General features: G+C 41.2%; 1 protein-coding gene across 1 annotated transcript in view; it reads right to left on the reverse strand.

The window, feature by feature from the left end:
* LOC117366936 (IgGFc-binding protein-like) overlaps positions 1-12,886 on the reverse strand; it is a 164,457-nt gene that overhangs the window by 72,998 nt on the left and 78,573 nt on the right. Inside the window, exons 57-64 of the mRNA XM_033958996.1 lie at positions 12,153-12,751; positions 9,285-9,834; positions 5,980-6,179; positions 5,512-5,892; positions 4,792-5,081; positions 4,134-4,402; positions 3,159-3,218; positions 237-323 (exon numbers count right to left, since the gene is read on the reverse strand). Of these exons, the coding sequence (XP_033814887.1) occupies positions 237-323; positions 3,159-3,218; positions 4,134-4,402; positions 4,792-5,081; positions 5,512-5,892; positions 5,980-6,179; positions 9,285-9,834; positions 12,153-12,751 (2,436 nt within the window). The remainder of the gene's footprint in view (positions 1-236; positions 324-3,158; positions 3,219-4,133; positions 4,403-4,791; positions 5,082-5,511; positions 5,893-5,979; positions 6,180-9,284; positions 9,835-12,152; positions 12,752-12,886) is intronic.

Consider the following 12,886-nt stretch of genomic DNA (forward strand, 5'->3'; position numbering starts at 1 on the left):
AAATAAAGCAAAGTCAAGAACATTGTGTTTCTCCACAGTTTGGTTCCGTTTCCCACCCAAACATTCTATGCAGAATTGGGCTTAATGTTATGTTTCTCCAGTACAAGGATGCACACTGGAATTGAGGTGCATTTTTATGACTATGGGACTTCTGGAACACTAGCTCGGGCCTGTCATAAGGACGATTATTCCTAGCTTCTAAGGAAGTGAATTAATGGTAGGACAACTTACAGTACCTGTTTGAGCTGGTGGTGAAGTTGGAATTGGTGATCCAGGAGGGAGAGCTGTAGTAATGATAGATGTTTCATGTGTAGTTGTTTCATCTGAAATCCAAAAAAAAAAAGGTGCTCACTGAGGCCCTGATTCTATAAAGTCCAGCTAAGGTAAGGCACCGATTCTATAAAACGTAGGCACCCATTATAAGGTAGACTCATGCTTAGCATTGCCTAAGCGTGCTTAGGCAGAATTCAGCATCCCCAATTTCTGCCAGGGTTTTCTTTGCCTAAGTTAGGCACCAATTTCAGAGCCCAACGGGTAAATGGAACATATTAGTGGTCACTGTTGCCTCAAGAGGGACGGTTCTGCTTGAGGTAGAGGTTGCATCTTATTTATTTATTTTAACAATGTATACACTGCCTGAACCTAGGCGGTTTACAAATAACCATACAGAAGTCACAATCTTGTACCACTGTCCGATTTACAGGGAAATTTCTAAGTTTTAGTGAGAGTGGCTTCAACATAAAGCCTTCGCCTTGGAACAAGCTTAGTGTGGACAATACCTACCAGCGACAAGAAGACATTTCTAAAGCTTTGTCCAAATTCAGAAGTAGTTAAGAAGAATTTGTAATACCATGGCAATCCTAGGTTATTGCATCGTTAGCTGTGTGACAAGTCTTTGAAATAAACACCGATTTGGAACTTATTAAACAACAATCAACACTGGATTTCTGGAACCACTAGCTCTGGCTTGCTTTAAGAACAATTATTCTTCATTTTTATAGAGAAAGGTTTCTCAACCCAGTCCTCGGGACACCCCCAGCCAGTTAGGCTTTCAGGATATCCACAATGAATATGTATGAGATAAATTTGCATGCACTGCCTCCATTTTATGCAAATCTATCTTATGCATTTTCTTTGTGGGTATCCCGAAAACCTGACTCACTTGGACTGTCTCGAGGGGTGGGTTGAGAACTACTGCTCTAGAGTGAAATTTAAGGTTGGAGTTGGCTGTGCAGTGGTAGCTGTTGGTCCTGGAGGTAGAGCTGTTTTTATTGTGGATATGTCATATATAGTTGTTTCATCTGAAATCCAAAGTATGATGAGGTCAGTCTTCAAAAGGTATTTAGTTGTATGCGGTATATAAATTTTTTAATAAATAAATAAATACACTCAGTGTTCTGAAAGGCATCCCAATGCCACTTAAGAACATAAGAACTACCATACCGGGACAGATTGAAGGTCCATCAAGCCCAAGATCCTGTTTCCAACAGTGGTCAACCCAGGTCCCAAGTACCTGGCAGTTTATGTATCATGTTTTACCATACAAAGTTCTCTTTAGTAGCTCCTCCCTACAATATTTAATAATCGCAGTCAGCACTGGATTTTTATGGGTTGGTGCCAGGAAGGTCAATAAAGATTTGCAGTGGGATTCTCTAGCTCACAGGTGTCAAAGTCGGTCCATACAAGTTCCACTATCAAATCAATGACTATATTATTGATTAATCTCTGGACATTGTAGGTAAAAGTAAAGTTATTATCCAAGGATAAGTAAGTTTCCTACCCTTTCACTAAACCGCATAGTGGTTTTTAGTGCAGGGAGCATCAGGCTCATAGGAACTTTATGATCGTCGGGAGCTGCGCAGAGCATGCAACGTGGCTCCCTATGCTATTGCAGTTCAGTAAATGGGGGGGGGGGGGGGGGTTGTTAGCAAGATTGAAAATTGCAGACTGAGAAGTGATAATTGACAAAATGCAGAAGGTTATTTTTTTTAACTGTAATATTGGTGACGGGACAAAAGCATGCGAGACTTCGCCGCGCTGATATTGCAGCGCAGACAATTCAGCGTAAGACCCCAGTGCACCCCTAATAAGTTACTTTTAAAGAGCTCCAATGTGGAGTGTGGGGGGTAACCCCCCCTCCCCCATTTTACTTCATAATATTCATGCTGCCGTTGGGGGGGGGCATGGGGGGTGCAATCCCCCACTTTATAGAGAAAACTTAACTTTTTCCTAAAAATCAGGAAAAAGTTAAGTTTACTGTATACTGGAGAGTTCCAAACCCCCCCCCCCTACAGCAGCGTGAAGAGTATGAAGTAAACTGGGAGGGTTCCCCACTTACACCCCGCATCAAAGCTCTTTAAAAGTAACTTTTTAGGTGGGGCGCTGGGGTCCTGTGTTGATTTGTCGGCGCATCGAAGTTCCGCGCGAGAATGACTATGAACTTTAATGCATAGAGTGGGTTTTAGAATTCCTAAGAGCATCGGAGCAGTTACCGCTGCTGCCAGCGCTAAAACCCAGACTAATGGCTCCTTTTACGAAACCGCGTTAACGGCTGTAGCGCACACACCTTTTTAGTGCGTGCTAACCTCCACGCTAGCCAAAAAACTAACGCTTGCTCAAGAGAAGGCGGTAGCGGCTAGGGTGGCTGGCAAATTAGCACACGCTATTACACGCATTAAACCGCTAACGCAGCTTCATAAAAGGAGCCTTAAGCGTTAGTAAAATAGGGGGTAAGTTACTTATGTAATTGAGATAAAAAATAAGTTACAGATGCCATGTAATAAGCAATTTAAAAATTATCTAATATTTCATCTACTTAAGGGTTAAAAACAAAAAAGCAATGAAATAATGATCCTCTGGAATCTATTACTGGACAGTTATATAAAAGTTGCTCAAATGTGGAGAAAGGAAATATGTAACAGTATTAGGTTCTTATTAGATTTATATCACTTCTATATTACAGTATCATTTTTCTAACATCACTAAACTTGTGCCCACCCCTCTCAGAGCACCTCTTACTTCACCCAGACTTAAGTGGATACATTTTAACGTGATAACGAGTTTCCTGGTTAGAAATTAGCCAGCAGGCAGCCTTAAAATCTCAGCAATAATGATTTATGCCATTAAGTCTAAAGTCTAACAGAAGTTTTTTTTTGTACCTGTTGTGCTGGGTGCACCTGAGGAGGTGGTGGAAGGAGATGGTGGTGTAGACGAAAGATCTAAAAGAGAAGAAAACACCGGCCAATGTAGATTCCCACGTCAACTCACTTTTCTTAAAAAAAAGAACAACTTATTGCATGATTAATAACTATAAAATGGAGTCGGTGCCTTAAGAAAAATAACGAATCTCATTTATGTTTACTGATGATCTTAGACGTCTAAACCTAGGCAATGATTCTTTGGTAAACCTTGCTCAAATCTTTCATCTGCCATCAACACCCTAGACCACAACCTCTTGTGATTGTTTGAAAATATTCTGCTCATATTTAGCTGCATTTTTGATGACTAAGGGGGTCTTTTACTAAGGTGCGGTAGCACACATTAGTAAAAGACCCTGTAAATGTTGGCACCTTGTTTAAAGATGTACCCCTTACGTGGATAAACTAGGGCTTAAGCATGAACAGAGTCAGGGCAATACCGAAACTTAACCAGATGGCGACAGTATTCTGAGAGTGGCTCTGAATACCCAGAAATGTTGTGGCTGCTGTGGCCAGTGTTTTGAAAGAAAAGTATGAATTACAGATGTTTACTCTTGACTAGATGGCTTCCAGTTAAAAATGAATGAGCCTGGAGAAGAAGGTTTAGTTATAATAGCTGTAAGCTGTTCCTGTCTTGGTTAACTGGTTGGCTAGTGTTGTATATAGATGTTCAAAGCACAGAGTTATATTTTTCTCATGTTTCACCCTACGAAATGTACAAAACCATACGTACTGTTCACTACAACTTTCTATATAAAATGGACTAAAACATATTATAATTCTTGATAGCAGAAGAGATTTCTTAGTATGGATACAAAGGAATTCTAAGACTTGATTTCTCAGCTAATAATAACAGCGCAATGCCTACAAGCTCTGGATAAGGAAATCAAACCAATTTTTGGTAAATCACTGGTAACATTTATTAATAGACTTTACCGCATATGGTCCCTTTCCTCCAGTCACCCAGAAGTATTCCAGCCGCCTCACACGCAGCCGCATAGGATGCCAGGACAACGCAGAGCTGGTCAGAGCTCCCCCCTGTGGCGCACTGGTCATAGACGCAACTCTCAAAGTACACATTGGGTGGGATAAGAGAATGGCAGGGGCTGAAAGGGCCATTGGTCATCGTTAGGACTTTGCAGTCCTCCTCAGCTGTCTGTTGCAGGGCTGGTGGACATGGTTTGGGATCAGTTGTTGCATTGCAGCTAGGAACAAATAAGGTACAGTTATTGATGACCTCCAATGGTGATGGATCTGATAAGACATGGAACATGATGTAAATTTTGCCTACATGCAATTAGGTGTTTGAATTAGAGGACAGAACAATGACAAGCTATTGTCAAATGCTGTGTTGCTTTACTAGATTTTAGATATATGGTAAAAATTGGCCAATTCTACTGATTTGTATACGATAGATGAAGTTTGTCATAGCCTTGAGTGAATCTCGTGATAAAAGCATAAAATAAATAAATAAATAAAAAGCAAGTTACAATTTAATCCTACCTTACCTAAATTATCTTTAAATAAGAGGATTTTTCATAGGTGATTTGTCAGTAAAGCCTTAATTAAAGGAAAGAAGAGCCAAGTTACTTACGGCCATTCATCATCGGGAACTCTCCAGCTGTTTCCAAACTCATTGAAGTCTGGAACAACCACTCCGTCCGGTTTCATGAAATCGTCTTCTTGGTTGTTAGTGTAGGTCCCGCACAGACCACACAATGACCCTTTATAGTATTCCTTCACTCTGACAAAGAGTTCCTGGTCACCATCAAACTGGAGCTCAAGACCAAAGTTGGTGCTGATGATCGTATGCGATGTGGTACATGAAATGTTTATTCCAGGGGTGGGACTGGCAGGGCAGCTGGTCAATAATCCATTGTTAACCTGACAGTAAACAAAACGAAAGAGATAAAGCATGAGAGAGCTATTTAACATAACATAACATTGTACTTATAGACCGCGCTACCAAAAAGTTCTATGCAGTTTACGAAAGATTATAAACATTGAACATAATCGTATATTAGAATGAGTCAGCTAGTCAGGTATTTGTTGAAAAGATAGGTTTTTAGGTGTTTTCTAAAATGTCTGTAATAAACAGCTGTGAGCAACAATGATCGAAATTCTTTTTCAGGAGAAGCTGCCTGAGATGCTAAAGAGTGATTTAGGAATTTCTTGCTTTTACAACCTTTTACAGAAGGGAAATTAAACAGAGTTTAGTATGCTGAATTTTAAATTGATAGTCAATATTGATTTTATATTGATAGTGGCTATTGATGTCGTAGCCATGTAACATCAACCACAGAAATGTACTTACATAGACGTGGTTGTGCTTTCTGACTGCGATGTGAATACCGTTCACAGAAAGAGCCACGGAATTAAGGGCCGTCCAGCTCGGGTTCCCCCTGTACTCATTCCTTGTTGTAACACTAAAACCCACAGAACTATTTCCACATGTTTCAGCCACTGTGTAATTACAGGAACCCTGGAAGTGGTGAACTTTCCCATCAAACGTTGCATAGTGGGGGTCTCCATAAATGTGACATGTGGCAGTGCTGGCTTGGTGACATCCCAGGAGGCCATTTTGAACTTTACAGATTTCATCTGGGCCACAAGCGACTGAAACACATTCCACTCGGTTATTTCCCATACACTGGCATTTGATCTGACAGTTTCCTTCCATGAAACTCTCTCCTTTCTGCAAGAAAGATCATAATGTCTTCATGTAATCAAATATCAGTGAAACGTTGCTTAATATTATGACGGAAAAGCCTCTCTCACTCACAGTGTAGTATTTCTCCTTGTACCAGCATCCACAGTCAGCCCTCAAAACACAGGTATTTCCACTGTCCACGTATCCATCATCACATTCACAGCCTTCGATGCAGGGCTTACTGCAGTTTTCAGGGGCCGAGGGGTCAACGCATGTTGCAGGACAGGCAGTCGTGCAAGCATTGTAGTGGCTATTGGATGAGCATGGTAGAGCTAGAAGGTAAACAGTTCCTGTTTTTTAAATGTAGGAATTAAAGGCACATCAGAAATCTACCCTAGGGGAGAAGAGTTTATGGTGACACTTCCAAGTATTTGTGTTGCTACATTGCAATGAATAGTTCTGGAGGTGACATTATTGAGTAATCAATCCACAGCTAGTAGTAATTCATAGAGAACACTAAACTCTAATTTAGGACCGCTTTTACAAAGCTGCGGAAGCGATTCCAAGAGCGTCAAATGAGACAAAGGCCATAGGAACTGAGTGGGCTGTGTTGCATTTGCCACCTGGGAATTCCTACCGCAGCTTTGTAAAAGGAGCCCTTGTAGAAGTAATCAGGATTGTAAACTTAATTTGATTGGAAACAAAATTATTTTGCACATTTAAGATGATTTCTACTCAGAATTACTACTCTCACGTAGAATATCCATCAACCATGATGTCATTTTTAAATCGGTTGTGGTGAGAAAAAAAAACTTTAAAAAAAACCTATAAAAATTATATCATATACTCAAATATTTCTCATTTTACTGCAAATACAACATTCCCGTTAGAGAGTTCAGTAATTGTATAACAGGCGCCTGGATTTAGGGCTAGAAAAGGTGTCTATTTTAAACCTGTAGCTGTAAACCACTCATGCAAATCCTGCAGAAATTGCAGCTAAATTTAAAACATGGACATCCCACCTGCTTGGGATCAGTCATAAATGTTAGCAGTAAAAGAATGCACTTAAATTGCAACTTTGCCTGCCCTCTGCTCAAAATCATCCCCTGAAAGTGCTTCCTCCAATGTCAGTTGCAAGGATGAACTTCACGGTATCATGTGTCAGATCATTTTATAAAACTCTTTTAGATGCGTAAATCAGCGTTTTAGGTGCCAAACTGACATAGAAAATGACCTCCTACATATGTGCAGCAAACAGGCAAACCAATCTAAAAGTGGCCAAAAGGTGCACTTACAAAACACAAACTTTATCCTTTCTAAGATGTTAGATATAGAGGATTCTGTAGTCAGAAATTGAGATATGTGGAGAGCAACTCTATGAAGGTCCCAAGAATGTATTTATTTGAAGCCTATTCTAAAAGGAAAAGCAAGAGGCTGATCTATTAAACTCCAGGGCCTTTTTATCCATTGGCTGTTTTTCTCTCCTTAACTTTCTGCCCTACATCCATCTTTGGTATTAACTTTTAACATTCAACTTTCTTCTATTTTTCTGCTTTCTCCTCAAATCTGTCTACCTTCCCATCTCTCCATTTACACAATGTCCTCCCTCTCTCTGCCCTTCCCCTCCCTATTTCTTCTCCCCTATTCCCATCTATCCATAAGCAGCATTTCTTCCATTTCTCTTCCCTTCCCCACCCCTCCCATCACTGTGTACCATCTCCTCCCTCTCTTTCCCTCTCCTTTAGACTGGGATCTTTATCCTCTCCTTCCCACAGTCTGGTATCTCTCTCCCCACCTTCCCTTCCCTCCCCCTCTTTGTCGTCTGGCATCTCTTTGTTCTTCTCTTCCACCTCTCCCCTACCTCTCTCTCCTCCTTCCCTTCCCTGGTCTGGCATTTCTCTCTCCTTCCCTCCCACTCCACTACTTCATCTTTCTCCTTCCCTTTACCCCTTCTTGTGATCTGGTATCTCTCTCCTTTCCTTCCCTTCCTTCTTCTTCCCTAACCTAGTCTGGAATCTCACTCTCTCTCCTCCTTCCCTTACCTAGTCTAACATCTCTCTCTTCTTCCCTCCCTCTCCAGTAGTCCCTCCCTCTCCTTCCCTATCTCCCTTCTTATGGCCTGGTATCTCTTCTTATCTCTTTCTCTTCCCTCATCCTACTCCCTACCATGGTCTGGCAACTCTGTCCTGCCTTTCCCTTTCTCTTTCCTCCACCGAAAGTCTGGCATCATATTCCTTTTTTATTCCTCCCTAGGGTCCAGCATAATATCTACTCCTTCTGCAATCCCCCTGCGACCTCCCCTTCACAGGATCTTCTACGGTAGCAGCTCTTTCACTCTTTGGACCTATGGCACCAAGAGTGAAGTAAACAAACTGCCTTTGCCAGCCAGGAAACTTTCCCTCTGTACTCATTTGTGCCTCTGTAGGGACAGGAAGCAGTAGCAGATGGAAAACTTCTGGGTCGCAAAGGCAGGGAGTTTGCTTCCCTCAAGCTGCTGGTAGCCCAAAGAGAGAAAAAATGGCTTCAGCAATTGATCCCATGGGAGGACGAGGGGGATGGAAACCCGAAATGTAGCGCAAGCTGCCAAAAAGATCTCCATGTGCCACCACTGGCTAGAGGGCCTTGCAATGACAACCACTGTCATAGAGCATTATTGTTATAAGCTAAGGCACTTAACGCTTGCATTGTGAGCTCATAGAGCTTTATGGTTATAGAAACATGATGGCAGGTAAAGGCCAAATGGCCCATCCACAGCATCCACTATCTCCTCCTCTCCCTATTGGCTAAGGCTCTTAACATTTGCATCTCTTCTTCCTATAGGCTAAGGCTCTTTACACTTGCATTGTGATGTCATAGAGCTTTATGGTTATAGAAACATGATGGCAGGTAAAGGCCAAATGGCCCATCCAGAGCATCCACTATCTCCTCCTCTCCCTATTGGCTAAGGCTCTTCACATTTGCATCTCCTCTTCCCATTGGCTAAGGCTCTTTACACCTGCATTGTGAGCTCATAGAGCTTTATGGTTATAGAAACATGATGGCAGGTAAAGGCCAAATGGCCCATCCACAGCATCCACTATCTTGTTCTCTCCCTAAGAGATCCCATGTGTCTGTCCCACACTTTCTTGAATTCTTTTTTCAAAAAAGGCATAAAATATGCGTTATTCTATGCATGTACTCATGTATTTTAGAAAATACACACAGAACATCACAATTCCACTTCAATACTGCCCCCAGGAATGCCTACACACAGCAGGTGAACAAGTAGGTGTGTTACTCTTAGTATGCAGGCTGACATACTGTACGTATAAACAGCTATGAATCTTTTCCACAAGTAAAGGACACTTTATGTGGAGAATAGTCTCTCTGAAATGGCCTCCTTAATGATCTTACTTCACATATTAGAAATACAGAATCAATAACCTCTGAATACTCACAGCAGAAGGTATTGTTTCTCCAGATAGGAATAGTGACTCCTTCTTGCTGACAGGCATCAGCATAGACCTCCAAAGCTTGGCACAATACACAGTTTCCAGCACAATGCTCAAAGACACAGGCATCAAAGAAGCTCTCAGGGTTAATCACTGAATGACAGACACTGAAAGGTGTATCTTTGCTTATTAGCAATTTACAGAGATCTTCTTCTTCACAAGGACCAGGAGTTACTGATGGAGGAGGACGAGGAGGCTCCACGCATGAGGGATCATCGTCATCGGTTACCCAGCTGTTTCCCAGCTGAATTGAATTCTGAGCCTGCTGTCCATTGGGCATCATGTAATCATCTTCTCTCCGATTATTGAAATTACCGCACATGCCGCATGTCTGGTTGAAGTAGGTGGTGGGGATCTTCACTTGAACAGAATGATCAGTATCATAGGAAACAGTTAGTCTGAAATTAGTCTCCAAAATGGAATATCGGCCACTCTTGGTTATTTTTAGAGCACCTCCAGCTAGCAGTACTGGCAGATTTGTCCATCGTTCATTAACCTATAGGAAAAGAGAGCAGAGTCTGGTCAGAGAAGAAAACATGGGCCAGGCTAAAGCTGAAGTGTCCATGAGGAGGACTGGTTCCTTTCTGTGAAAGGTCTTCCATTCTCCACGTAAATCATAGAAAAGTTCTGCTACACTACACCCGATTCAACCGATCGAGTTAACATGTATTACCTCTGTTAAATGCATTATCTTCCGTTATATGTATTATCTTCTGTAACAAGTATTACCTTCTTTGAAATTGTAGTATCATAACTCATTACTGTTCCTGTAACTTACTCTTATCCTGAAATGTAACTCTACTGGAATATCCCAGATATTTCTATATTGTAATCCGCCTAGAACCGCAAGGCACAGGCGGAATAGAAATCCCTAATGTAATGTAAAAGTTACTGAGCAATTATATGTGTAAAATTGAGGACTGGATGGGAGAACAAGGTTTGAAATTAAACGTGGATAAAATAGAAATAATGTTTGTAGGAAAACCTAATTACCAGTGGCCTAATGAAGTGAAAGTAATTGAGTCAATGACCATTTTAGGTGTAAGGCTGGATTCAGGTCTTACAATCAAGTTGCAAGTAACTAAGACAGTACAAGCATGTTTTGCTCAAATGCATTGACTGCATCGAAAAAAACCTATGCTTTCACCTTTTGATTTTTGCATAGTTGTTCAGGCTATGGTGTTGTCGAGACTTGATTACTGCAATGCTGTATACCTTGGAACAACAAAAGCGAGGTGCAAGGCATTGCAAGTTACTCAAAAAGCAGCAGCAGGACTGATAATGGGATTATCGAAGTATGATCACATTTCACCTTTTCTCCAACAATTGCACTGGTTACCAGTTGTTTTCAGGATACAATAAAAAGTAGTCATGATGCCATCAATTCTTGTAGGGAACCATACCTGAATTGTTCCAGAACAACATGTCTAATTATTTACCAAATAGATCATTACGTTCTGAGAATTTAGTTCTACTAAAAACAAATGCTAATCCGAAGCATGTGGAGACTGGTAAAATGAGGAGTTAAAATATGGAACTCCATTGTGAGCCAAATACAAAAATGCTGTGAAAAGGGTAGTTTTAGAAAATTACTTAAGACACAATTGTTTGTAGACGCCTTATTCTAGCCAATACTTTTTGAGTGTAGTTGACTGCAGAATCACTCATGACTCTTTGAACAAGTTTTTGGTATTATTTTATGGATAAGAACATAAGCATTGCCTCTGCCGGGTCAGACCAGGGGGTCCATCGTGCCCAGAAGTCCGCTCCCGTGGCGGCCCCCCAGGTCCATGACCTGCAAGTGATCCTGATTATTTGTTTGTTCGTTTAATCATGGTTTTTTTACAATTTTATGTATGTAAATCATGTAAACCATTTAGTTTTAAACGGTATAGAAATTTTAAAAATAAATAAATATGCTGCAGTCCCAGGAAAAGAGGGATTCCCTGTTGCTACACAGTGGTGAGATCTAGTGGATACCGTTCATGCCCATGACTTCTGGATTCTAGAAGAATCTCTAGCTCATGGTCCCAGGTGAGGCCTAACACCGCAATGACTGGGCTAAATGAGCTGGGAGGAGTTAAAGTAGGAAGAAATCAGTATTGCAAATGAAGATTCATGGTGCTGGATGCTAGGCCTACTTTCCATTGAGATGAAAGCACAAAGGAGAAGGATGCAAAATAAGTGGAAATAGTTTAAAATAATATTTTTGACAAAAATAAACATTTCCGTACGTTTAGCAAGTACAAAAAATTGATGTTGATAGATAAGACTGGATGGGAGAGGCTGGATTTGGTTAAAGTACAAAAGCTTGCATGACCTACCTTGAATGGTAGAAACAAAGCTAACTTAAGTGGGATGACTGGATGGGCCAATTGGTCATTATCTACTATAATTTATGAATAAAGTAATACAAGTTCATTCTTTTTGGAGATATTCTGGAGGAGATATTCATGGAAAAGTGTGTATCGTATCTTCCTCAAGACATGAAATATATGTCCTATATATCAAGTTTCATTCCGTATGACTGTATTAAATTCACAAATCATCCACCCCCCAGACTCTGAGCATAGCATTATACCTCATGCTTGACAATACTGTCTGTTGGAGATTGCAGGGCTAGTGCACCCCATGTACATAACGTATCTGAACCTTGAAAAGGGGGGATGGATTCTGCTACTATGGAATAGTCCGAAAAAGAGGTCCCCCTCCCCACCTCCCCGAAAGCCGTCACTAGAGAGTGTAAAGTTTGCAATAATGAGGAATATACTTTATATAGCATGAAAAGAAGTAAAACCATAACATAACACTTACCAGAACACGATTTGGCTCCCTTTTAATCATCACAATTTTGTGATCATAGACTTCAACGTCAACCTTTTGAACATAGGACACGTGTGAGTTTCCACGATGCTCATTCGTAGCTTCAATGTTGAAATATGGCAGAGAAGTGGAATTGGTACAGAGTTTGGCCAGTGTGTAGGTACAGATGCCCATGAAGCTGTGAGTCACTTTGTCAAAAGTGTTATAATAAGGGTCATTGTGTACGCGGCAGATCCCATAAGTGTAGGGATAGCATCCGGGTTTGCCATTTGAAATTCCACAGTACTGGTGTTCTGGACATGTTCCATCTACACAGATAAGTTTGCTTCCTGCTGAGGGGCAGCTGCATTTTTCTGAGCACGTGTCATCGGTCCAGAAGGCAGATCCCACAGCATAGTGAACACCGTCTTTCCAGCATCCACACTGGTTATTGGGAACACACTTATTATTGTAGAGAGCAAATCCATTGTCACAGACACAGCCCTCAGCACACGGCAGGGAGCAAGACGAAGGGGCACTGGGTTTGACACAGGTGGCAGGGCAAGCTGAGCCACACGGTTCGTAGTGACTGTTGGATGGACAGTGGATTGCTGTGAAATGAAATTAATTTGTGATTAGTCAATCAGTAGAAATGGATCAACTCCAACAAAATTGTAGTTCTAGAGTAAGATCATCCATTCATTTAATTAATTATAAAGGAGCAAAGCATTACGAGGAGGGAGAAT

The sequence above is a fragment of the Geotrypetes seraphini genome, chromosome 9, assembly GCF_902459505.1.
Source record: "Geotrypetes seraphini chromosome 9, aGeoSer1.1, whole genome shotgun sequence".
Classification (NCBI taxonomy): domain Eukaryota; kingdom Metazoa; phylum Chordata; class Amphibia; order Gymnophiona; family Dermophiidae; genus Geotrypetes; species Geotrypetes seraphini.